Source organism: Primulina huaijiensis, chromosome 13, assembly GCF_012295235.1.
Source record: "Primulina huaijiensis isolate GDHJ02 chromosome 13, ASM1229523v2, whole genome shotgun sequence".
Taxonomy (NCBI): domain Eukaryota; kingdom Viridiplantae; phylum Streptophyta; class Magnoliopsida; order Lamiales; family Gesneriaceae; genus Primulina; species Primulina huaijiensis.
In genome coordinates, this window is record NC_133318.1 from 8,553,468 (window position 1) to 8,579,670 (window position 26,203).

The 26,203-nt window shown below is 39.2% G+C and overlaps 2 protein-coding genes across 2 annotated transcripts; both read right to left on the reverse strand.

Annotated features, from left to right (window-relative positions):
* Positions 1-743: 743 nt before the first annotated feature.
* Positions 744-3,087, reverse strand: LOC140991186 (uncharacterized). Its single transcript, XM_073461143.1, has 8 exons — positions 3,064-3,087; positions 2,365-3,016; positions 2,170-2,268; positions 1,908-2,006; positions 1,780-1,836; positions 1,536-1,711; positions 983-1,446; positions 744-888 (listed from the first exon to the last, which is right to left on the reverse strand). The coding sequence occupies exons 1-8, from the start codon at positions 3,085-3,087 to the stop codon at positions 744-746; spliced, it is 1,716 nt and encodes a 571-aa protein (XP_073317244.1).
* A 16,698-nt stretch (positions 3,088-19,785) lies between these two features.
* On the reverse strand, positions 19,786-24,174 carry LOC140991187 (uncharacterized). Its single transcript, XM_073461144.1, has 5 exons — positions 22,944-24,174; positions 22,810-22,851; positions 21,786-22,697; positions 21,262-21,303; positions 19,786-21,209 (listed from the first exon to the last, which is right to left on the reverse strand). The coding sequence occupies exons 1-5, from the start codon at positions 24,172-24,174 to the stop codon at positions 19,786-19,788; spliced, it is 3,651 nt and encodes a 1,216-aa protein (XP_073317245.1).
* Between the last annotated feature and the right edge of the window lie 2,029 nt (positions 24,175-26,203).

The window sequence follows — 26,203 nt, forward strand, 5'->3', positions numbered from 1 at the left end:
TGTAATTTAAAACATATAACATAATCTTGTTTTTTATAATGTAACAAAATACTCAAATTGTGATTCATTGATTCATAACAAAATAATCAAATTGTGATTCATTGATTCATATGTAATTTAAAACATATAACATAATCCTAAAATTATGATTTATTTTTTTTTTGAAAAAAAAAATGTAACATAATTGTGAGATTGTGATCCCACCATTAATTTAAAACATATAACGTAATCCTGAAATTATGATTTATATTTTTTTTGAAAAAAAATGTAGCATAATTGTGAGATTGTGATCCTACCATTAACTTAAAACATATAACATCATCTTGTTTTTTATAATGTAAACAAATTACTCAAATTGTGATTAAGTGATTCATATGTAATTTAAAACATATAACATAATTCAGATATTATGATTTTTTTTTTAAATATAACATAATTGTGAGATTGTGATTAAGTGATTCATATGTTTTTTATACGATGAATCATGAATTTATGGGTCTAAACCCTAAACCCTTAAAACCCTAAACCCTAAAGAACAATGGTCAACCAAAAGGTGGTCGACCAACAAAATATAAAGGTCGAGCATAAAAAGTTATGGTCGACCATACTAGTGTTGTGGTCGACCAGACAAGCTAGAATGGTCGACCATAAAGCTAGAACGGTCGACCAACAAAAAAAACCACAAATAATCGACCAACAAAAAAATCCACAAATAATTACAATAAGAAACAATCTTCCAATAATTACCAATCATTAAGGAACATATTACAAGCTAAAAAATATCTAAACTCAGATACTAATCTATCATCTAAAGTTAGTACTACTTGCGCACTCTTCTTAGACAAAGAGTATCCAGCAACAGCTAACACAAATGCTCCCGAATCTTCACTGTAAAAAAAAATGACAAGTTAATATTTTTTTGTAAAATTACAAAAACGAATAATGAAGTTATTATATTTTAAATTGAAAGTTGACAACTTACTGTATAATCTTGGCACGAAATTCATCATGTAGTTTTATATTCCATGGTCTCTCGGGTTGTGGGTTATTCCCAACTATGGATAGCAGACGAGCAGCGTTTATAAGTATAGGCTCTATTTCTTCATTCAGATCTTTGAATTTGGGATCGTGCCTTCGCTGCAAGTCATATATAATGCACTTATTCACCCCTGTCACGAGTTTTAGCAAAAAACAGCGACGATCTGTGTAGACAGGTATGAGAATTCTTCGTGCCTTTTCCCACGAGAGACACGGCCATTCTAGATCACTACCTTTGACTTTGCTCACAATAAGTGCCAGATTTTTTTTGAAATCGATATCTATATCTTCGGCCAAAACTGAGATCGCATTGTGGAAACGTATGTCCATCAACGAATCATCTACCGACATCACTTCAGGATGTCGGATCTGCATCTCAAGCAATCCACGGAGAGCTTCGCCGATGTGCTGAATTCAACATAACAAAAGGTTTTCAATGTTTTAAAAGAAGTTATCTACAAATTTAAACTTTATAAAAAATTTATTTAAAATCTTACAGAGACAGTGACACGAGAGTTTGCGATCGCCATGGGCCCGTAGAATGACTTCTCATATTCGGCGTAAAAACCTTGAATCCTACTTGGCGAACGGTCGAGCATCGATGCCCTAACTCGCGTAAGCAAGTTTTTTACCTTTAGTGTCACGGTCTCCGCAAGTGGCCTCACACCGTCATCTATAAAATGATCAATTGTAACAACTTTAATGCAAATATGAACAATAAACAATGTATAGTTTAATAACCTCTCGACGTGGTCGCTTTGCCTCCTGACATACGCGCATATGGAGTCACTTGAATATCTAAAAACATAAAGTATATTGTTTAATATACTATACGTAAATATAAATATAAAAAATGTGCATTACCTCACCTCCTGCGGACTCCTCTGGAATGCCTTCAAGGTTAGGCTGAAATATCTGTTGGGTTTGGCTACTACTACCAATTTTCCTACCCAAAGTATCAGCCACACCTAACAGCGTACATTCAACAAATTAAAATAATAACAATTTTAATGCAAATATGAATAGACAAGGTTTAGTATAATATGAATAGACAAGGTTTAGTAAAAATAAAAAGTTTGTTGTTTAATATACTATACATAAACATCAAATCAAAAAAGTGCATTAACTCACCTTCTGAGGACTCCTCTGTAATGACCGGAAGGTTAGGCTCAAATATATGTAGTGTTTGGCTAGTACTGCCAATTTCCCTGGTCAGATTATCATCCACACCTAAAAGCATACATTAAAAAAATTAAAATAATTATGAGAATTGTACTAATTCAATATATTACATAAACATAAATATAACTAATAAAATTAACTCACCAAAATCTGCCTCGGATGCTTTCCTCTTCCGCCCTCTGGTATAGGCTATGCTATCATCTCTGTCCCACTGCACTGGTATGTTAGAGCTCATCTCAGCAAAACCAGCTCTAATCTGTTCAGTCAAACTCAATCTCAACTCATCGAGACCAAGATTGAAACTCGGTTTCAAGTCAACTAGAGCTTGATTTATATTCCTGATAGACGCCCTGGTCTCAATAAATTCTGCTGATATCTTAACATGCATGGACGCAACGGAATCCTCCAACGTAGTCAATCGCCGCTCGAAACTATGCTCCAAGGGTGATGGGCGGCGGGAAGGATTGAGTCCAAAGTGGACTCTAGGACCCGTACGCAGAGGAGAACTGGTGCTAGACATGTATCTATTGAGATCACCAGGACGGGCGCCAGAAACGTCAGGAGATGCATGTGCAGGAGACGTGTGCTGGACAGAGGGAGGTGAATGTGCAGAATGCATGTGCTGGACTGAGGGAGACTCCAGAGGGTGCTCGCTACATATGACTATCTGACCCTGCCTCCAGAGCTCGAGTACCCGAGTGCTCACCGCATCAGGGGCAACATCAACAAAAATCCCGGTCGTATAATAAGGTGCAAGTAGCTCCTTAGGAGTAGGAGTCAAAAATCCAAGACAATCCTGCAAATAATTAATAAAAGAGCAAATTAATTAAAATTAATGTCAACAGTTATTTTATCAAATAAATTCATATTACTTACATCTATAACGTATCAAATTAATTAAAAACGCATCACGAAAGGCTACTCTATCCCACGGATAGCTGTTAAACCTATCCAAATCATCTATAAGATTCAGGTATTTATGGTCGATCTTAATTGTTTTTTTCCTAATCCCCTCACCGAACACAAAACAACAGAAGTAAAGGCTCGCCATCTTTAACTTCTTCACGTCTACACCACTATCATTCTGCACTTGAACACTCATCTTTGCCTCCAAATCACTCAAAACAATCTGAGACTTACCGGCAAAGTGTCTGGAGCAAAAGACACCTCTCTCTAGTACATCTACAGGCTCTGTACCGCAATCGAGGCGGTTATTAAACAATACTCTAACAAAGAAAATCTAACCGGCCTCTTACGCACCACCATCCAAAACTCATCACTACCACTGTCAACTATCTGATTACTCATCAAATACCACATAATTTGACTAGAAATATTAAAATCTCTGTAATATCTAACCAAATTACCAAAAGGAGACTGCTCGAAAAAAAGGCTCTCTCGTCGTTGTTGAGGTACTGCAAAATCTTCTCTGCAATCTCTTTATATCTTGATTCGAGTGTCAACTTGCAACGAAAAATTGCATCCCTGCCTAGTTTTCTCGGCAAATATACCTGTCACAAATACAAATATATTAGAATAAAAAATAATGTTAAAGTGAACCAAAAATTGCATCTCTGCCAAGAGTTGGTCGACCAACCCTCGCTTGGTCGTGGTCGACAAACGTTTGGTCGACCAACCCTCGCATGGTCGACCAACCCTCGCTTGCTTGGTCGACCAATGTTTTCTTGGTCGACCAACCCTCAGCTTGGTCGACCAAACGTTTGTCGACCAAGACCAAGCGAGGGTTGGTCGACCATGCAAGCGTTGGTCGACCAAACGTTTGTCGACTAACTCTCGCATGGTCGACCAAGAAGCCCTTGCTTCCTCAACAACTCAACACACGCACCCTTTCTTCCTCAACACTTCGGTTGACCATTTATTTCTCAACACAAGCACGAAGAATCAAATAAAAGAATAAAAGTTAACATACCATATTTTGGTCAGCCATTTCTCGGATGCGTTGGAAAAAAAATATTGAAGAATGGTTTCGTCGTCGACCGGAAAAGGAGGGAAGGCGTAGGGTTTACAATGATGAAGAAGTTGGGTACAATGAAGTGAAGAATAAATTAGAGGATTAGAGGAGCAAAGAAGTTAATCACTTTTAAACAAGGACATTTACGTAAATTGACATCTCAGTCCTTTTTTTTAAAAAAGTCTCAGAGGACTCCTTTTTCCCTAAATTTCCCAATTTCTTCATCTAGGATCTTCATTCCTAAAAGTATTACTAGCTCACTCTCATCTCAAGCTCTAAGAATGCAATTGACTGCTTGAACCATGTCACCCGGGGACAATGGGACATCGGCCTACCAACGAATTAGTCTAATTTGAATAGTAAGCCTTCGGAAAATAGATGATGATTTTACTAACTACCCCATCGAGTATCCCAGAGTACCCGAGGCATTCGATCGAATAGTTGAACTCAAGACAGGAACCTAAGGAAAGAAATTCGATTCGAATCGGCTGTCTTCCTTCAACTTCTTTCATAGCTGGGAGGGGGGTATGCTTTTATTTTCACTTGAATAAGATCCAATCTCTAAGACTAAGATAAGTAAGATACCTTTTGACGTTCCTAGATAGCAAAGAAAGAGGAATTCTAGCCTCGAAGCGGCGAACTAAACCTAAACCATAAATTTGAAGTAAGCGCGTGAATAACATAGGTCTTTCTTGCTTTCAATTTGAAGAGCGTGTTCCCGCAGTGGAAGTCCCTACCCCTAAAATGTGAGAAGGAAGAAGAGCAGGCATCGATCTTTTCTTTAGAAACTTCTTGACTTAGAATATTTTTTACTTTGCATCTTTCAACTTCAAGTCAGAATGTGCTCCTACCGTAAAACAAGAATAGTTTATTGACCTTGAGGGCTTTACCTAGAGGTAAGTCCCGGGGAAGTAGTCACATAAGTAGAGCCGGGAAGCCAGACACTATTGAATTGACAGGACATACGGGGGCCAATTAAAAATGATACGAATCTGACCGAGCATGGCGTGCAAATGATTGCAAGGAGATTTAGAGAGCGTTGTTTCGGACCTTCAAGCTCAATAATGATGAATCAAGCATATCCAAGCAAGTGGTGGAGTTCAACAAAGAATATAATGAAGGAGTCCCGAACAACCAAGCATATGAGTGCAAAATGGCCCGAGAGAAGCAGCGCAGCAGCCCGCGCTAGCGCAGATGTGCAGAAGCAGCAGCGCGCGCTAGCGCAGATGAGAAGAACTGTGCACGCGCCCGCGTCAGAAGCAGTGCAGCAGCGCGCGCTAGCGCAGACGAGCAGAGCTGCGAGCGCGGCCGCTCCAGATGTGACGCGACCGCGCGCCCGCGCTAGACAGGAGCAGAACCTTGCACGCAGCTGCGCTAGTTCACGCGCAGCCGCGCAGGAAATGTTAGCGCAACCCTAGTTACGAATGTTATTGTTTCTTTTGGTTATTTATTGATTGTAAAACATTTTGAACACAATTAATTGAGTTATATAAAATTTCTTTGAGTTTTCTCTCAAACTTTCAATCAAACTTATCAAAGATTTCATCTTTGTGGCGTTTGTCAATTGTTTTCGCACGGATTGTCAAAAAAAAGGTTCTTTGAAGGTTCGACTGAAATTCGATTGTTATATCGTGAATATTTGTTGCTAAGCTTTCATCGCTTAGAGGTGAATATCACAAAACGGTTGCTTGTATCAAAAGATCGGGACAAAACAACGTTCTTTGTTCATCGATTTGAGAGCGTGACTCTGTTTTTGAGCGCGTTTGCTTTTCGTGATTGAAGAATCGCATCAAAAAAAGTAGGAGTGAGAGAGAAAGTATTTAGAAAACAAGGACTATGACTTTTTTTTTAAGAAACAAAAAGTTGACTTTTGATTATTACATTTACTGCAATTAAACTCTTTAACTTAATTAATTCTCCTCTTTTTTTTTCTTCTCGGTCGACACACATCTTCCTCCAATTAAAATTTACGAGTCATCTACCCTTTTTTCCCCAAATCAAGATCTGTCGACCCAAAATCTACTTCGAGAAAAAATAAGAGTCCACCCAGAAGAATTGGTCGACGAAAATTAAGTTGGTCGACCAAGTATTATGGGTCGACCAAGATTAATTTTCTTGGTCGACCAAAATTTTGTTGGTCAAACCTCATGTTATTTCTTGGTCGACCAAAATTTTGTTGGTCAAACCTCATAAACATGTCCAAAACTAATATACATAACCATCCACAATTATATCCTTCAACACATAGCCAAAAGCCAACATAAATTTTTCCCCATCATTTATTTAGCAAAATACATGATATTTTAAAACTTCACACGTTCACTAAACCCAAAACAAAAGTGACATGACCAAAAAAAAATCTTTCCCATTGCCTTTTATATGACTTCTCCCGCCTCGGACAATCCGCTTCAATCCTTTTTATCAACTGCATCACATGACATTAACTTGAATGAGATAAAACTCAGTAAGTAGAAAGTTTTACATAACAAATACATATACATGGCTTGGCTCGAACATGGCTTTGGCAATGGCAATGAGAATAAAACAATATCATCTTCAGTGAACAAGAAATAATCAAGGCAATATAGATGGTATATCATGGCATGAATTAAAGGAAACGAAATGATAGTTCTGTGACCTGTGACCTGTGGATAGTATCTCTTTGATATATAAATATATCAAAAATGTGAGAGATACTCATAATCATGTCATTTGCCAATGACATGCATAAATTTACTATCATTCCTTGGCTTTAATCATAGGAAATTTCATTGAGGCATTTTCATAAACACTTGGTAGGGAAAATGAATTACTAGCTCCTTTGTTAATGGATTCAATAGAAATCTTTGAACAATGAACATATATAACAATATACATACTAATTATATGCCAATGGAAGGAGCTAGTTAACCATAACATGGCTTGATACATATATAAATTATGTGAGCACAAAGGAAAAGCTTCCACTTACAACCCAACAAGTACTATAATGGCTAAAGTGATCTTGAATGAATCCTACAACAATAAGTACAATAATAACCATAAATCATCAACATAAATCCAAGAAATCAAGATTTCAACTTAACCTTCATCACTTAAAACCCTTCCAATTCCAAGAATATAAAAGTTCTTACCTTGAAGCTTGGAGAATTAGGTAGCAACCACTAAGAAATCAACTAAAATCCTAGCACTTGGAGTAGAGAAATGAAGGAAAGAAAACTTGAGAGAAAAGGGTTGGGAACGATCAAAGGTAAGGAGAGAAATGAGAAGTGTGTGGAAGTATCTAGAAATGGGTATAAAATACTTCCAATCCATAAAAAACGTGTTTTATTTTTTTTATATAGGCTGCCGAGCGCATATGCGCGACTTTCCGAGCGCATATGCGCGGCCCGTTCTGCCCACCCGGCGCATATGCGCGAGTTCTGGCACATATGCGTGCCACATTCTGCCATAAACCTCATTTTTAGCTTCCGAATTTGCAAAAGTGGTCAACATGAAAGTTGTAGCTTTATGCGTTTTCTTGAATCTCCAATTATCCTCATGTCATTTAAAGGTCTGAATAAAAGGTTATGCTCATTCTCCAAAAATGTGTCAGTGCAGGAATGACGATACCCACGACACCATTCGGGCTACTTTTGGCATGTCTTCCCTAATGATTTGAACAAATCTCAAAACATGAAAGTTATAGCCTTATACCTTATCTTTCCAATGGAATTGGCCTCACATCAATTGGATCAATATAAAAAATATTATACTAAAAACCACAAATACTGCCACATTTCTCATACCGTTTCTGCACTTCCATTTTCTATTTGGCTCAAGATCAACTTTCTATTTTACCCATTCATTTTCATAAACAACACTAACCATAAACATAACTCCAAACAATAACCATATTTAATAATCCCAATAAACATATCCATAACCAATAACCATTAAAATATCTATAACCATACCTTATCACAAGAAACCATGAATTACACCATCAACAATAACATGATAAAAGGTCGGGATATTACAATCTCCCCTCCTTATAAAAATTTCATCCCCGAAATTTGCTTACCGTCAAATAAACTCGGATAACGATGTTTCATCTCCTCTTCCGGTTACCACGTGGCCTCTTCAATCACTTGATTCCTCCAAAGAACTTTGACAATACCAATCTCTTTGTTTCTCAATACTTTAACTTTGGGATCAAGAATTTGAACCGGCATTTCCTCATAGCTTAAGTTGGGTAACAGAACCAATGAGTCGTACCGAAGAACATGAGAGGGATTAGAAATGTACTTACGTAGCATTGAAACATGAAATACGTTGTGAACTCGATACAGGTCCGGTGGTAACGCAAGACGATAGGCTCGATCTCTAATCATATCAAGAATTTCAAATGGCCCAATATACCGAGGACATAACTTACCTTTCTTGCCAAAACGCATAACTCCCTTGAGAGGAGCTATCTTGATAAAAACATGATCGCCTACCTCGAATGTCAAAGGCCGTCGACGAACATCGGCATAACTCTTCTGTCGAGATTGAGCGGTCTTCATTGGTTCTTGGATTACTGCCACAACATCTGGTGTCTGTGTTAGAGTAGGTGCCCGTCGAACCAAGTGTTGGCCGAGGGTTCATGTTGAAACTCTATGTATAAACAATCTGTAATGCCCGAGATTTATATTATGTTAATTTGAGATTATTTATTATAAATTGATGTGATTATAGACGGAAAGGAACAGACCGGGGAAAACAAGAGAAGACTTGAGATATGTGCGAGGACAGAACCCCTCGTGCATATGCGCGAAACGATGCGCGCATATGCGCGAGCAATATGTGCGAGGACAGAACCCCTCGTGCATATGCGCGAAACGATGCGCGCATATGCGCGAGCATGGCAGAGAACCTCGCGCATATGCGCGAGTTGGGGGACTAGACTTATGCGGAGACAGTAGGTCTCGCGCATATGCACGAAGAGAGGGCGCGCATATGTGCGAGCTGATGCATTCTGAAATGCCGAGACAGTAGGTCTCGCGTATATGCGCCAGTTGAGGTCGCGCATATGCGCGAGACGTGTAGGTTGTATATTAAGCCACGTACACTGCCATGCATATGAGATATATAATTTATAATTTCTTCATGATTTCAGAAGCAAGAAACCGAGAGTCATCTTCTGAAATTCCTCAAAGCTTCCTCAGCGATTAAACGTTGAGTGTTCAAGATCCGCCCGTCTGATTTTCAATCCGAATACATTTCCGTACTCCTCTCGAAACAGGCTTTGACAGGACGAAAGTTTTATTGATTTATGATATGCTTTGCAATTATGTTATTGAAGGAATCAGATATGATTGATATATGGTGTTCTTGTGATCGTAGACATCGTATAATCAAAACCGGATCGAAGAACGGATGCCGTATGAAATTGTTATGAATTTCAGATATAAATTGAGTGAGATTATACAGATTCGTATCAGATTGAGTGTGTTGATTGATTATGTATTATAATTTGTATTATATTGTTGGGTATATCGAGATTATGTTGTTATGCCGTCCAAACAGAATTAGATTGAGTTCTGATTATATCCAGTATTGAGATTTGAGTGGTATATTGATATGGTACTCCTCGATATTGTCATTGCCAGATTGAGTATTGACAGCTTTGTGTGGGGACCCGGGCTCTAACTCAATTATCTTTGGTATTAAGTGGATCTTTGCTAGAAAATGTGGGTCAAAATTTTGCTTTTAATATCAAAACAATTGTATATAAATCACACACAAATGATATCTCTATTTTATTTCAACCAAAGTAAATACATGTCTTGATTCATTACAGTCATACAAACTGGCGTTTTAAAAAAAACAACTACAGATCAACATGTAGAACCACTAGTTCATCGTCTCTGCCCGTAATCACCACGCTATCTCGATCTCTCATCTTTGTCTCGACCCTGATCCTGTCCCACCTGTTGTCATGCACACATACAGACACAACAACAGCCGGAAACTCCGGTGAGAACAAATCCCAGTATAAAACATGTATACATGCATGTCATGCAAATAAACACAAGATAATAAAACATATATCAGTTACGGATAAAACTCTTTGACTCTTATTCTTTGACTCGACTCATATCTAAGTCTAGGGATCCCGGTGTGAATAAGACGTAACAAGTCTCCCACCTACTCTCCCAATCGTGGTGGCGGTACATCTTATTCCTAGACTTCGGTCCTGTCTGTATCGAATATCTACAATCGGAGTCGATCTTCTCCTATGCTTCGATACCACCGAACATCTAGTACTTGGCAATTCTACCAAGGCTTACCTATCTCATGTACATTGCTATAATTCAATAAACAAAGCATAACCGTATCAAATTAAAAACAATCTAGTATGTGATTTTGGGAAACTCAAATCGGATCTAATTCGAGTTGTGCAATCCCGAATCAACATTGCTTTATACCTTTCTTTTTGTCAATCTGACTCTGTCAATGTCTCGAATTCAAGGCCTGTCAATACTCAATGTCCGTGTGAAGCCTGCGTCAATAGGAACACAGTACTGAAGTCGGATTCAAAATCGGACGGACGGATCTTGCGTGAATTAAGTTCTAAACTCAAGACTTGAAGTTTTCCCGGAAGCTCCTCTCATTTCTTGTCTAAATTCTAAGGAAGGAATTAAGTGTCAAACATATATATATATATATATATATATCATGCATGGTAAGGGGCAAGTGGCTTATTCTTTGTTTAACACGCCTCGCGCATATGCGCGACCATCACCGGCGCATATGCGCGAGACGCTCTGTCTCGGCGCTTGACAATTTCAGCTGCTGGCGCATATGCGCGCCCTCTCGCGGAGCATATGCGCCAACTTCTCTGGACAAACACTTTGGCTACTGGACACCTCGCGCATATGAGCGAGACCTTCGTCTCGGCACATCTTGGAACCACACAGCTCGCGCATATGCGCGCCCACCAGCCGCGCATATGCGTGAGACCTTCTGTCCTCGCACATATTCAAAACTCAACAATTCTAATCCAATCTCGACGTGCTCTGTCTATAATCAGTTCAATCAATCAAATAATCATCTCAGATTAACAGTATAAAAATATCCAGACTTTGACTCCGTCAGAACTGCGAGAAAGGTATAAATCAATGTTCGATTGGGATTGATAACTCGAGTCAGAGATGACCTGAGTTTCCGTAAAATCACATACTTATTTGCTATTGTTTTCAGATATTTGAATTCATTACATTTATATGCTTGTTCTATTGATGTATAGAAAGCATGAATTAATGATTGCTTGTGAGACAGAGAGTCTTTGGCAGAGGTGCCAAGTTGGCAGAGGTGCCAAGTCACTGGACATTGGTTTATATCGACGTGCTTAGAAGCAGATCGGCTTCTATTGCAGATATTCGATATAGAGTACCAAAGTCTGGGAATAATAACGTACCACCATCTAGCTGTGGAGAGTAGATGAGTTGCTGCGTTCTTATTCAATCGGGATCCCTAGATTAGATGAGTCGAGTCAAGAGGTTGATTTACCGACTTGTATTGATTTATGTTTCGTAGATTACGATTCATGTTTTATAAATGTTCAAGCTTTTCTATATGTGTATATTAAATGCATGTTTCATTGTTTTATACTAGGATATGCTTCTCACCGGAGTTATCCGGCTGTTGTTGTGTTTGTATGTGTGCACGCCAACAGGTGGGACATGATCAGGGTTCGAGAAGAGGATAAGAGATCGAGATTAGAGTGGTGATTCCGGACTTTGCTGTAGATTTGGTTTCAGCACTTGATGTATAGTTGTTGAACCCTAACTTGATATGAATGTAGTTAGTACAAGACTTGTACTGTTACTTCATGTTTATATAGGATTGATTATCTTATGTTTCGCATTTATTTATTTTACAAAAAAAAAAATTTAGACCCAAATTCATTAGTTGATCCAAATTAATCCCAAAGAATGATTAAGAAGATGATTAGCGTCCAGGTCCCCACACAATCTTTATTTTAATAATATTTGAAATTATTGTTTTGGCACATCTTTATCTGTATACCCATGCTAGTTGCATAGATAAAGTCCTTGAATATACCAATAGTTGAAAGAATATGAGATTCTCATATGATTATCATGAAACTCATATTTGCAGTACTTGTTAGAGTAGGTGCCCGTCGAGCCAAGTGTTGGCCGAGTGTTCACAATGAAACTCTATGTATAAGCAATTTTTATTTTAATAATATTTGAAATTATTATTTTGGCATATCTTTATCTGTATACCCATGCTAGTTACATAGATAAAGCCCTTGAATATACAAATAGTACAAAGAATATGAGATGCTCATATGATGAGTATCATGAAACTCATATTTGGAATACTGTATATTTTAAACAGTTCCTAGTCGATTCAGCCGCCGCTAAGAAGGATATAGGCCGCTCCAGTTCGAGACTAGTATCTGCTATGTGAGTACCATGTTTCATTGGTAGGGGACATTTTGATGTCCGAGCATGCAGATAGGTGCTCATGGTAGAGTGCACTGAACAACCCTCCATAAAGTACTTTCCAAGTGGTTCTCACTTATCGAGTGTAAACGTCCTATTTTATGGTTGTACACCATTAGTCTTTATGACCCGGGACAATATTGAGACTCTATGTGCTAGCATTACACTTTGACTTGTTTACCGACTCTCATGGGGTCATCAGGTGGCAAGGTTGGGTGTTTTGGCGAAACATATAGGAGTCAATGCATTGTAGTCGGGGATTCACCACTTACCTTCGGGTATATATATCCTATGTGTATGTAGTATGAAATCTCTGATCAGAGAATGGTGGTAATTATGAAAGGGGTTTCATAGATTACACCATCGATGCAACTACGACATGACACATAGTATCTATTCATTGACAACTCTCGATATACCAATGGTTGTCGAATCGGTCGGGATATATGAGATGAAGGGACCGTACTGTACGCTAACCATAATTGAATGGTTCTTGCAGACACTATCATTTGATACCTAGAGAATCATGTAAGCGATGCTGCTAGGCGTTTAACATGATTGGTTGGGTACTATCAGACTTGAGTTCTGACGTTCTTATTATGAAGGAGTTGATAATTAAGAGTGTAGCAATTGGGGTATGCTCAAATAAGGACATGTTTAGTCCGAATCACATGGAGATGTGAAGCCACGGCTAGTTGTATCAATTAACCTTGAGGGCCACACAAGTACTAGCTTTCTAGATCCTGTTGAGAAGTAATATAGTTCAATGTGTTGAACGGCTTATAAATGAGTTTATAAGGGTAGGGAAAAATAGAAGTATGACTTCTATGAGAGAATGTAACTTTTAATTTATGAATGTGTTCCTAAAATTAAAATTTGGCCAAATAAATAATGTATTTGAAAATCGTGATTTTCATAAATATTATTATGGACTAAATTAAATTAATTCAAGTTTTGAGTTAATTAAACACTAGTGGACCTAGTAAAGTCCATATAATTAAATTAATTCAAGTGTTGAATTATATAAATAGCATTGGGTCTTGTAGAGTCCAATTGGAATAAATATTTAACTAGTAGATTTGAGTAAATTCAAGTAATATTTAATTAGTCTCAAATATGTTTGAGATAATTAAATTAAGTCCATTTATTTTTAATTGTTAAAAATCAAATAACATTCCATGCTAGGAGGTGAAGGGTTGGAAACTACTTTTTCAATCTCCAAGGCTTGGGATGCTAAAAGGGTTTTAGCTTTTCTCACAACCAAGACAACTCATTCCCTCCCCCATTCAACCTACCATGGCCGAAATTTCGGAAGTAACTCTCTCAAAATTTTTCTCTCATCTTGTTCTTCAATAGTTGGAGAAACAATTCACTTCTCAAAAAAAATGCCCTACATTTTCTAGTGCAAGTGTAAGGTGGATCTTTTAAGTTTGGTGGTGGGCTTGATTTTGAAAGAATGACTCAAGAACAAGGAGAGCTTGTAGATTTGTCTTGCCTTTGAAGAGCCAAGTTGTTTACAATTTGGTTGGAGCCATTACATCAATCTTTGAGATTGATAGGTAACATTTTAAACACCCTATGACTGTCATAGTTGTGGTTTTTGTATTTGCTACACATTCTAGTGAGGTGTTCGAATTTTTCCTTGTTGAAAAACAATTTAAAAACTTCCGTTGCGCATTTGACCACCTAAAATCGATCCCCTTTCAAGTGGTATCATGAGCTAAGGATACTATTTTGTGCCGAGTGTTCACAATGAAACTCTATGTATAAGCAATCTTTATTTTAATAATATTTGAAATTATTATTTTGGCACATTTTTATATGTATACTCATGCTAGTTGCATAGATAAAGCCCTTGAATATACAAATAGTAGAAAGAATATGAGATGCTCATATGATGAGTATCATGAAACTCATATTTGAAATACTGTATATTCTAAACAGTTCCTAGTCGATTCAGCCTCCGCTAAGAAGGATATAGGTCGCTCGAGTTCGAGACTAGTATCTGCGATGTGAGTACCATTTAAAATGTCATACCTTTACTCTATACTTAGCATATTACCATAATCAAAATAGGGTTTGACTGATATAACTGTAGTATGAAGCAAATCAAACAAGGGGCATCCCTTTGACGGTTTATAAAAATTTTGGCATGATGTCCCTACATTCTTGTAAAAACCAAAAACTCAACTCAAACATCAACATCAACACATATATATAATCGTATTCTTACATACAAACATATTCTGTATCGTCATACACCTACAAATAAACATTGTAAAACTTGTTTCAAACCCTAAAATATTTTCGTACAATACATATGCGGAAGCTATACAATAAGAAGTCCCGGTTCTTGTCGAGGTAAGGCACGTCACAAGCATCCATTGGCGAACCGGCATCCTATATATCCTCATTACCTGAACCTGTAATACATGAGCTATGTGAGTTTATAAAACTCAATAAGTTGGCACTTGTGTGTATCAATATGCATCGAAGGAACATACGTATCAAGTCGTGACAACAATGAATCTTTAAACCATGTCATATCATAGCATATATTCATGTTCATTTTTGTACTTGAGCCTCATTAGTTGACCTGTACTACCTTGCTTGCTTTATTATATAGCTACTACTATGTTGGACGTCAGGGAGCAACTTTTGGCAACCCCACGCCCCATGAACATATATTGGCCTATAGGTTTTGTGGACTTAAAACCACCCATGATGTCAACAAGCTCTATATCATGTAAAAATCAATCTTTTTCTTTTCATGTTCATGTTCATGTTCATAACATAACACCCATCATCAATATTGATCGAGCAAAACTTGCACTGTGGAATCCTTAATAAAAATATGGTTTTGTATGCTCAAAAATTAATCGCAAGTGCACGATGTCAAGTAATAGTATAATGTACGTGAGTACGAGTATCGTTCCACTGAAGACTGTATTTAACAATTATTATTTTCAGTTATTAAATCTTTAGCTACGAAAATTGATTGATTGTTTTATTGCTACTAAAATTAATTAAAACTCAATAAACAAAATCAAGAATTAAATGCTGAAATATATAAGCTAGAATGATTAATTAAATTTCAGTGGAAAATGAATTTGTTGGGAATATTGGTTCACCTACCCCGCTAATTAATTAATTCGTTCGATAGTAATTATATTCTTCCGACAGGATTTTCTATTCAATTGAACACACTCTCTCAAGCTATGCCAAACTAATTCTACTCAATGAAGTAATTAAATGACTTTAATTATTTATCAAGAGTGAATCGCATGTTGATCTATGAAATCCCTTAGTTTTCGACCCTTAGGACTATGACTATCGGCGCGTATCCAATTTCATATGTCTATGTAAATTGTAGATCCACGGATTATACTACTCGTTCCTATCACAAGTTATTCTCTCGAACTCACTCGCAATATAAACTCGTTGTTAAAGTTAGCTATGCTCTAACAACACGAAGAAAAACAATAATATAATCAAGAATAAACCAGAAATCGAAATTGAATTAAATTAAATCAAAGTTTTGGGGTAGGATCCCCTCAAACCCCAACAAATACTAAAGTTAGCTACTAGAATTCATGATTGAAATCAGCAAAACAAAGTTTAAAAGATGAAATCTAAATTAAAAATACTAGAATTGACGAAAATTACGAAGAACGATGCCGGAATCTTCAAATCTTCAATCCAAGCGCCCAATTCTCTCCAACGCTTCTAGTGGCTCTCCAACAATGTCTGAAAAAAAAAAAAAAACGTCCTCCCCTTCTTTCCATATCATTCATATCCCCAAAATAAGGTAAGGAATTGGACAAGAAATTTTCCAAAAAATAGGTGGCGCTCGGGCGGTAGAAAATTACCGCTCGAGCGCCACACTTTCTGCCAATTTTTTTCTTCTTGGATCGCCTCTCGCGCCCGAGCGGTAGTAAACTACCGCTCGAGCGCCGACCTCTCTGGACTTCAGCTCTTGGAGTGAATTGTCACGCGCTCAGGCGGTAGAAAATTACCGCCCGAGCGCCACCTTTTCTGAACATTATCTCTTCAGCTTGGCACTTGTCTCCGATTTCAGTTTTTCCGGTTGTTTTTCCTGTAAATTTTGTTGCACACAAGTGAGACATGATCAAATGCAAATGTTTACTCTAAAATGAACAAAATGTAAACAAAATGTACGCATGCACAATGCAAACACACACAAACTAATGCAATAAAACACGTAAAAACTACTTCTATCAACCCCTTCATACTAACCTTTTGCTTGTCCTCAAGCCAAATAGGTTACAGACTACAACTCAGCATGCAACCAACACAGAGTGAAGAGTATTAAAAATAGCTAAACTGATGGTGAAGTAGTAAACTGGCATCTACTGCCTCAGCGGGTTTGTGAACCACATCCATTTAGTCAAATCACAACTTACATCACCACCCTTTTTCAGAACATCACAACACAATTGTATTTTTCCAAAAGGTGTGGTCGTGTGTGCTGTGGATCTTTCTAGCTTGTGTTTCAGACAGTTTTATTCGCAAAGCATGTGGGTCGCCGAATCAACCAGTCAACACAAGTTTCTCTTTTCTGAGTCCTGTTTCTATTTGGGACCAACCAGTAAACACATACAGTGGTAGAGTTTTGTAGTTGAACAACGAAATGTATGGAGTCAACAGCCAACGTGCTCAAGTGGTTTAGAAAGATGGGGAGTACGTAGATACTTTTCACAATGCACTTGTCAGAAATTTTCCCTGACATTCTTCAACGCCATACATCTCCATCTTTTTAGCCTTGGGATAGGATTTCACCCCTTTTTGGCTCCCCCACACCTTACATCCCGTTTTATTATACCAATTATTTTTTTTTGCTGAATAGTTTTCTCATGCGTATATAGTGTATGTTTATTAATCTGGCCTCGGAGCGAATTTATAGGTCCTATGCACGATTGGATGGAGGACGTTTGAGGAATACTTTTGATTTTCTACTTGAGTTCATGTTACTGGTTAGTCACTCATTTCAACATGTACTCATTCAAGTTCTACTCGCATCTTATGTTTCTCCAGTTCCCCTCACAGATTATTTTGAACTTAACTATTATTGACACCACTATTAAAATCCACTATGTGCGCATAAACAAAATTCAATATACCGGAGGATTCATAACGAGTGATAAGACTAAGTAACATGCGGTTCATTTAGCCCAAAATCATCACTGGCTACCAATTGTCTAATATCACCATCAACTGACACTCATGCATGACAAATACGCAAGACAACTAAAACGAAAGACGAACCCCTCATACTAAAGGTGTGCAATGTCCCCATTGCACAAAAGATGAGGAACACAAATGCAAACATGAATGCAAACACAGCAACAAATGCAAAAATAACTGACCGAACGAACAAATATTTCGAAAACACAAATAATGCAGTAGACAAAAGAAAAGAAAAGAGACGAAAGGGGACACAATAAACTCCCCTGATCAAGGCTCCTCCTCATCGTACTCCGGTGGTGGTACTCCCGCGGCATCCTCGTGCGGGGGATAGTCATACTGAAACTGATAGGGAGGAATGAACGGCGGCTGTGGTGGTATTGCCCCTGGGTCCATGCCCCCGTGGATGAGCATGGTGCGCATCATGGAATCGAGATGGGTAAACTGTGCCTGGAAGTTTGTGTTGACCTGCTCCTGGTGAGCTATGAAGGCAAGACTCTCATCCATTTTGTCATTCTGGGTGCGCCTGCGGGGCTGTGGGCGACGAGGGGCGGCGGCGCTTGAACCTCCTACTTCCTCCTCCTGAGTGGGGAAGTCTATCTGTCGTTTCGCCTTCTTCCGCCGCCAGTCATCCACACAAATAGGCTTCATGGGTTGTAGCCACTCCTCATCGTCCCGGAAAATAACTCCCGCTCGAGCATACAATTCGAATATGATGGTAGGGAAAAATAGGCCGATGTGGCTGTTATTTATGCTCATCATGATTTGAGAGTGTAAGAGCTTGCCCACGTTAATGGCGTAGTCCTGGGATAATGCGAAAAGTACAACTGCCCGCTCTTTTTGCACCTCACTCTTGTGGGAAACTGGCATCATCCTTCTGGCCAGAAATAGATACCACAGGGCAATATCGATCCGCAAATATTTTTCGTCGAAGCAGCTCGGGGGTCCCCCTAATGGTTTCCAGGTTGCCCGTGGAAGGCACAAAGTCTCAATGATCATCGAGTAGTTAGGGTTAGCAACTAATGCCTCGAATTCGGAGTCGTCAACGTCGGCCGTTTCTAATAGGACATAATCGTGAATGAGTCGAACGGCACAAGCCGATCTCTAGCAAACGCTTTACCATCCGTTCGTTCACCGGCATTCGCGTAGAATTCCCTAACTATAGACACCACTGCCGCCCTAGGTTGCTCGCCAAATTTTACCCATCCTACTCTCTCTAATCCCCCAAGAGTCTCCACGTGTCTATCCTCGAAAAGACGACGAAATCCCCTTTCCGTAATGGGGTTTCTTTGCACCTTAGCATGTTCAAATCGATCCCGTGCCGACTCACTCACAAATCGTGTTCTATCAAACGAGGAGGAAGAAGAAGAACCAGGAGTACCTTTCAATTTCTTTGGTGCCATAATGGTGTTAATGATGGAGAGGATGAGTGGAGTGCAGAAGCTGACCGGGGAGAGGTGTTCTTGCTTCCCATAGAAGATTGTGCCTCGCCGCTGGAGAATTGAGTGGAGAAGGAAGTACCTGCACCTGAAAATCGAGAGAGGGAGATTGAGGAGGGTTAGGGATTTTGGGGAAGAAATTTCGCAGAATGAGAGAGGAAAGGGGAGATTGCGTTTATAAAGCAGGCGCCCTCGAGCGGTAGGATCTTACCGCTCTAGCACCGAGTTCTCTGGAAATTTTTCGCTAAAATGAGTGATCACGCTCGAGCGGTAAATTTTTACCGCCCGAGCGCCGAGCTTTCTGAAAAAATATTTTTTTTTATATAAAAACAAAACAACAGTAAGATAAAATAAAACAAACTGACTGGAAAGAAAAATTAAATTAAATGCAAGAGAAGGAAAAGAAAAGTAGTTCTCAATTTACAGTCGAGAGCTAGACTGTCGGCCGGTCTCAGTTTGAATTGTCTTGGAACCGGGCGATTCCAAGTTGTGGCTCAATTTTGCCACCCATGTAGTGCTTCAGTCGCTGGGCATTGACCGTGAATGTCCCATCCTTCCCATCGTGTAGTTCCACGGCTCCCGACGGGTATACTCTGGAAATCACGAATGGTCCAGACCATCGTGACTTCAATTTTACAGGAAACAGTCGCAACCGGGAGTTGTAGAGTAGTACATTTTCACCTTCCTTAAATTCTCTCTCGATGATCCGCTTGTCATGGGCCTTCTTCGGCTTCTCCTTGTATGACAGTGCAAGATCATATGCCAGATTCCGGAATTCCTCTAACTGATCCAGTTGCAGTAGACGTCGTTCACCTGTTCGTTGGCATCTATCACAAGCTAGCACATAAGAACGAGCATCTTTAAAAAGGGTTGGCCAATAAAAGCCACATTCAAGTACCTTAGACGCCGTCCTTGTTGGTCCAAAATGGCCACCTACCTCATGGTCATGACAATGGTTGAGGATATGACCAACCTCCTCCTCTGCAACACACCTTCTTATCGTGGCATCTGCACAAATCTTGAACAAAAACGGTTCCTCCCAAAAATAATACTTCACGTCGGAAAAAAATTTCTTTCGTTGGTGAAATGAGAGATTTGGTGGAGGTGTGCCCGTGACAAGATAGTTAGCAAAATGTGCATACCAAGGACAATGTTTAACCTCAAACAGTTGCTCATCAGGAAACCAATCATTTACGGCTTGATCTACACAATCATGACTAATAAGTTCCAGCCTACACAAATGGTCCGCTACCACATTTTCTACACCTTTTTTATCTTTTATTTCGAGGTCAAACTCTTGGAGAAGTAATATCCACCTAAGCAATCGTGGTTTGGCCTCTTTCTTCGCAAGAAAATATTTAAGAGCAAAGTGGTCAGTAAACACAATTACTTTCGACAAAACAAGGTATGAATGGAACTTGTCATGTGCAAATACTACCGCAAGTAACTCTTTTTCAGTGGTAGCATAATTTAATTGGGCTTCATCTAGAGTCTTACTTGCATAGTATATAGTGTGAAATACCTTGTTCTGCCTTTGGCCGAGGACATCACCAACTGCAGTATCACTGGCATCGCACATGACCTCGAAGGGTAAATCCCAATCTGGTGCTACCAAGACGGGAGCCGTCACCAAGCGCTCCTTCAACTCATTATATGCCAGTACACAGTCAGAATTAAAATCAAAAGGCACATCTTTCATAAGTAAGGAAGACAGGAGTTTTGCAATTTTTGAAAAGTCTATGATAAAACGCCGATAGAAACCAGCATGTCCTAAAAAACTTCTAACTCCCTTTATGGATGTCGGAGGTGGTAAGTTCTTGATAACTTCCACTTTTGCCTTGTCCACCTCTATTCCGTTCTCCGAAATCTTGTGCCCTAGGACAATTCCCTCTTATACCATGAAGTGACACTTCTCCCAATTAAGTACCTGGTTCGTCTCCTCGCACCTCCTCAACACAGATCTCAAATTCTGCAAACACCCAACAAACGTTGCACCAAAGATAGAAAAGTCATCCATAAATATTTCAAGAAAAGTTTCAATCAGATCATGGAATATAGCAGTCATACAGCGCTGAAATGTAGCCGGTGCATTACAAAGACCAAAAGGCATACGGCGAAAAGCAAAAGTTCCATAAGGACAAGTGAAAGTGGTTTTCTCTTGGTCCTCAGGTGCAATAGTGATTTGATTATACCCAGAATACCCATCCAAAAAACAATAAAACTCGTGACCCACTAACCTCTCGAGCATTTGATCAATAAAGGGAAGGGGAAAGTGGTTTTTACGGGTGGCATAATTTAATTTCTTATAATCAATGCACACACGCCATCCCGTAACAGTCCTAGTGGGTATTAATTCATGATTTTCATTTGTGATCACAGTAATCCCACCTTTTTTTGGCACACACTGAACAGGACTTACCTATGCACTATCAGATATAGGATAGATAATACCTGCATCGAGAAGCTTAATTGTTTCAGCCTTCACTACCTCTTGCATCTTTGGATTCAATCTTCTCTGAGGCTGCACAAGAGGTGAGTATTTGTCTTCCATCAAGATCTTGTGCATGCAGACTGATGGATTGATCCCTTTGATATCTGTCACCTTCCACGCAAATGCACTCTTTTGCGCTTTCAAAACTTCCAACAGTTTGTCCTCCATCACATCTGTCAAAGCAGCAGAAATAATGACAGGTAAAGTGTTATTCGCACCTAGGTATACATACTTTAGGTGTGGAGGCAGTGGTTTTAGCTCAAGTGTTGGTGGGTCCTCGATGCTTGACTTTGGCGGTGTCAAATCTCTTCGCTCTTCTAAATCCTCCAGTCGCATCTTCATTGGCTTTCTCCATGGATGGTTGGCATTAAAGTATGCCACTATTTCAGGTTTTTCTTCATCCAATTCATCTTCTCCCAATTCAATAGTGAGAGTGGCCTCCAAAGGGTCCCTAAGAGCATCCTGCACATAGTTAGACACAAGAGAATCAATAGCATCAATTCTATAACAACTATCAGCGTGCAATGTGTGCTTAAGTGTATTAAAAACGTCAAAAGTAATCTCCTCTTCCCACACTCTCAATCTTAACTTCCCTTCCTGCACATCAATCAGAGCCTTTCCAGTTGCAAGGAACGCTCTCCCCAAAATTAGAGGCATCTCCATATCCTCCGCCATGTCGAGCACCACAAAATCTGCAGGAAAGATAAATTTGTCCACCTTAACTAACACATCCTCAATCACTCCTCTTGGATACTTGACAGATCTGTCAGCCAGTTGTAAAGACATCCTTGTCGGCTTAGGTTCTCCCAATCCAAGTTTCCTGAACACAGAAAAAGGCATGAGGTTAATACTTGCACCAAGATCACATAACGCTTTATGAAAAACATCACTAATCATGCAAGGAATAGAAAAACTCCCTGGATCTTTGAGTTTCAGTGGGATCTTGTTTTGCACCAAAGCAGAGCAATTTTCAGTTAGACTTACCGTCATGTGATCCTCCAATTTTCTCTTGTATGCTAAGATGTCCTTCAAAAATTTAGCATAACTAGGTATTTGCATCAAAGCATCGGCAAAAGGGATATTGATATGCAATTTTTTAAACACATCTAGAAACTTACCGAATTGTGCATCTAGTTTTGCTTTTTTCAATGCTGCAGGGAAAGGTGGAGGGATAATAATCTTAGACTGTGCAGTAGGTGCTGGTGTAGAGTTAGAAGACTTACATTTAGATGTTGCAGTCTGCTCATCCCCTGTTTGAATTTTTTCTTTTTCCCTTGACTCTAGAACCTTTCCACTCTTCAACTCAATGGCCTTCACTTGCTCTTTTGGATTAGTCTCCGTGTTACTAGGCAAGGTGCTCGGCTCTCTACTTGCTATCATTTTGGCTAACTGTCCAATCTGATTCTCGAGTCCTTTTATCGATGCATCTTGGTTTTGGAGTCTAGTTTCAGTGGATGAAATAAACTTAGACATCATTTGCTCCAAGTTTGATTTTTCATCTTGAGGTTCATGTCGATACATCGGTTGCTTACTATACTGCTGTCCTCCTTGTGGTCGCGTCTGACTGCCTTGGCCACCCCATGAGAAGTTGGGGTGTTGTCTCCATCCAGGATTATATGTATTTGAATAAGGATCATTCCTCGGACGGTTTTGAATCCCCACTTGATTCACTGGTGCCTCCTCATTTACATAGAAAGGACCACTGTCTTGACATTCTTTAACATAGTGTTCCCCTCCGCATTTTTCACAAAATATCTCTTGCAGGCGCATCGCTGTCTCGTTTACGTTCATGCTGTCTATTTTCCTGTTGAGTGCTTCTAATTGTGCAGTGACAGCTGAAAAGTCAGTTACCTGGTGTATTCCTGCAGTCCTTCGCTGAGTGTTCCTTTCGGATTGAGGGTGATAGCTACTAGCAGCCATCTCCTCTAGTAACTCATACCCCTCTTCGGCCGTTTTCCTCAACAGATTTCCGCAGGCCGCAGCATCTATCATGGTTCGGTTAGATGAAATTAAACCATAGTAAAAAGTTTGGACCACTAACCCAAGAGGCAACTCATGATGTGGGCATCTTCGCAATAAGTCTTTGTAGCGCTCCCACGCCTCGTAGAGTGACTCCTGCTCAAATTGAGAGAAGGTGGTTATGTCCGCTCGCAGCTTCATGGTTTTTGATGGAGGAAAGTACTTTAAGAGGAATGCCTTGNTGAGCGGACATAACCACCTTCTCTCAATTTGAGCAGGAGTCACTCTACGAGGCGTGGGAGCGCTACAAAGACTTATTGCGAAGATGCCCACATCATGAGTTGCCTCTTGGGTTAGTGGTCCAAACTTTTTACTATGGTTTAATTTCATCTAACCGGACCATGATAGATGCTGCGGCCTGCGGAAATCTGTTGAGGAAAACGGCCGAAGAGGGGTATGAGTTACTGGAGGAGATGGCTGCTAGCAGCTATCACCCTCAATCCGAAAGGAACACTCAGCGAAGGACTGCNGGTTTTGGATCATTTGAATTATTGCTGGCTTGATCTCAAACTGGTTTGCCCTGACAGTTGGGCGCACTATGCTTGGACGTGCCCCGTCAAGCGACGGTTGCGCATACTCAAGCATGGGTATGCGCCTTGGCTCTTCGACCCTTAGATCTTCGTGATGCTCCTCCTCACGTTCGTTTCTGCTCATTATGTCTCTAAGTCTCTGCTGTTGTTGTCGTCTGCGTAAGGTTCTTTCGATCTGGGGATCGAATATCTCTAGTTCAGACTCTAGAGACCTTGGCATGCACTGGACAAGATATCTGGAATAAAATACAGAGCGTTAATTCAAGAAAAAGAAAAATAAAATACTGCTAAAGAAAATAACTAAAAATAAAATTGTAGATTAACAGTCCCCGGCAACGGCGCCAAAAACTCGATCGAGCAAAACTTGCACTGTGGAATCCTTAATAAAAATATGGTTTTGTATGCTCAAAAATTAATCGCAAGTGCACGATGTCAAGCAATAGTATAATGTACGTGAGTACGAGTATCGTTCCACTGAAGAATGTATTTAACAATTATTATTTTCAGTTATTAAATCTTTAGCTACGAAAATTGATTGATTGTTTTATTGCTACTAACATTAATTAAAACTCAATAAACAAAATCAAGAATTAAATGCTGAAATATATAAGCTAGAATAATTAATTAAATTTCAGGGAAAATGAATTTGTTGGGAATATTGGTTCACCTACCCCCGCTAATTAATTAATTCGTTCGATAGTAATTATATTCTTCCGACAGGATTTCCTATTCAATTGAACACACTCTCTCGAGCTATGCCAAACTAATTCTACTCAATGAAGTAATTAAATGTCTTTAATTATTTATCAAGAGTGAATCGCATGTCGATCTATGAAATCCCCTAGTTTTCGACCCTTAGGACTATGACTATCGGCGCGTATCCAATTTCATATGTCTATGTAAATTGTAGATCCATGGATTATACTACTCGTTCCTATCACAAGTTATTCTCTCGAACTCACTCGCAATATAAACTCGTTGTTAAAGTTAGCTATGCTCTAACAACAAGAAGAAAAACAATAATATAATCAAGAATAAATCAGAAATCGAAATTGAATTAAATTAAATCAAAGTTTTGGGGTAGGATCCCCTCAAATCCCAACAAATACTAAAGTTAGCTACTAGAATTCTTGATTGAAATCAGCAAAACAAAGTTTAAAAGATGAAAACTAAATTAAAAATACTAGAATTGACGAAAATTACGAAGAACGATGCCCGGAATCTTCAAATCTTCAATCCAAGCGCCCAATTCTCTCCAACGTTTCTATTGGCTCTCCAACAATGTCTGAATAATCAAAAAAACGTCCTCCCCTTCTTTCCATATCATTCATATCCCCAAAATAAGGTAAGGAATCAGACAAGAAATTTTCCAAAAAATAGGTGGCGCTCGGGCGGTAGAAAATTACCGCTCGAGCGCCACACTTTCTGTCAATTTTTTTCTTCTTGGATCGCCTCTCGCGCCCGAGCGGTAGTAAACTACCGCTCGAGCGCCGATCTCTCTGGACTTCAGCTGTTGGAGTGAATTGTCACGCGCTCGGGCAGTAGAAAATTACCGCCCGAGCGCCACCTTTTCTGAACATTATCTCTTCCGCTTGGCACTTGGCTCCGATTTCAGTTTTTCCGGTCGTTTTTCCTGTAAATTTTGTTGCACACAAGTGAGACATGATCAAATGCAAATGTTTACTCTAAAATGAACAAAATGTACGCATGCACAATGCAAACACACACAAACTAATGCAATAAAACACGTAAAAACTACTTCTATCAAATATTCATGAGTTTCTTACATATTTAATACATAACAAATGGAATATGGTGCTATATTTTCA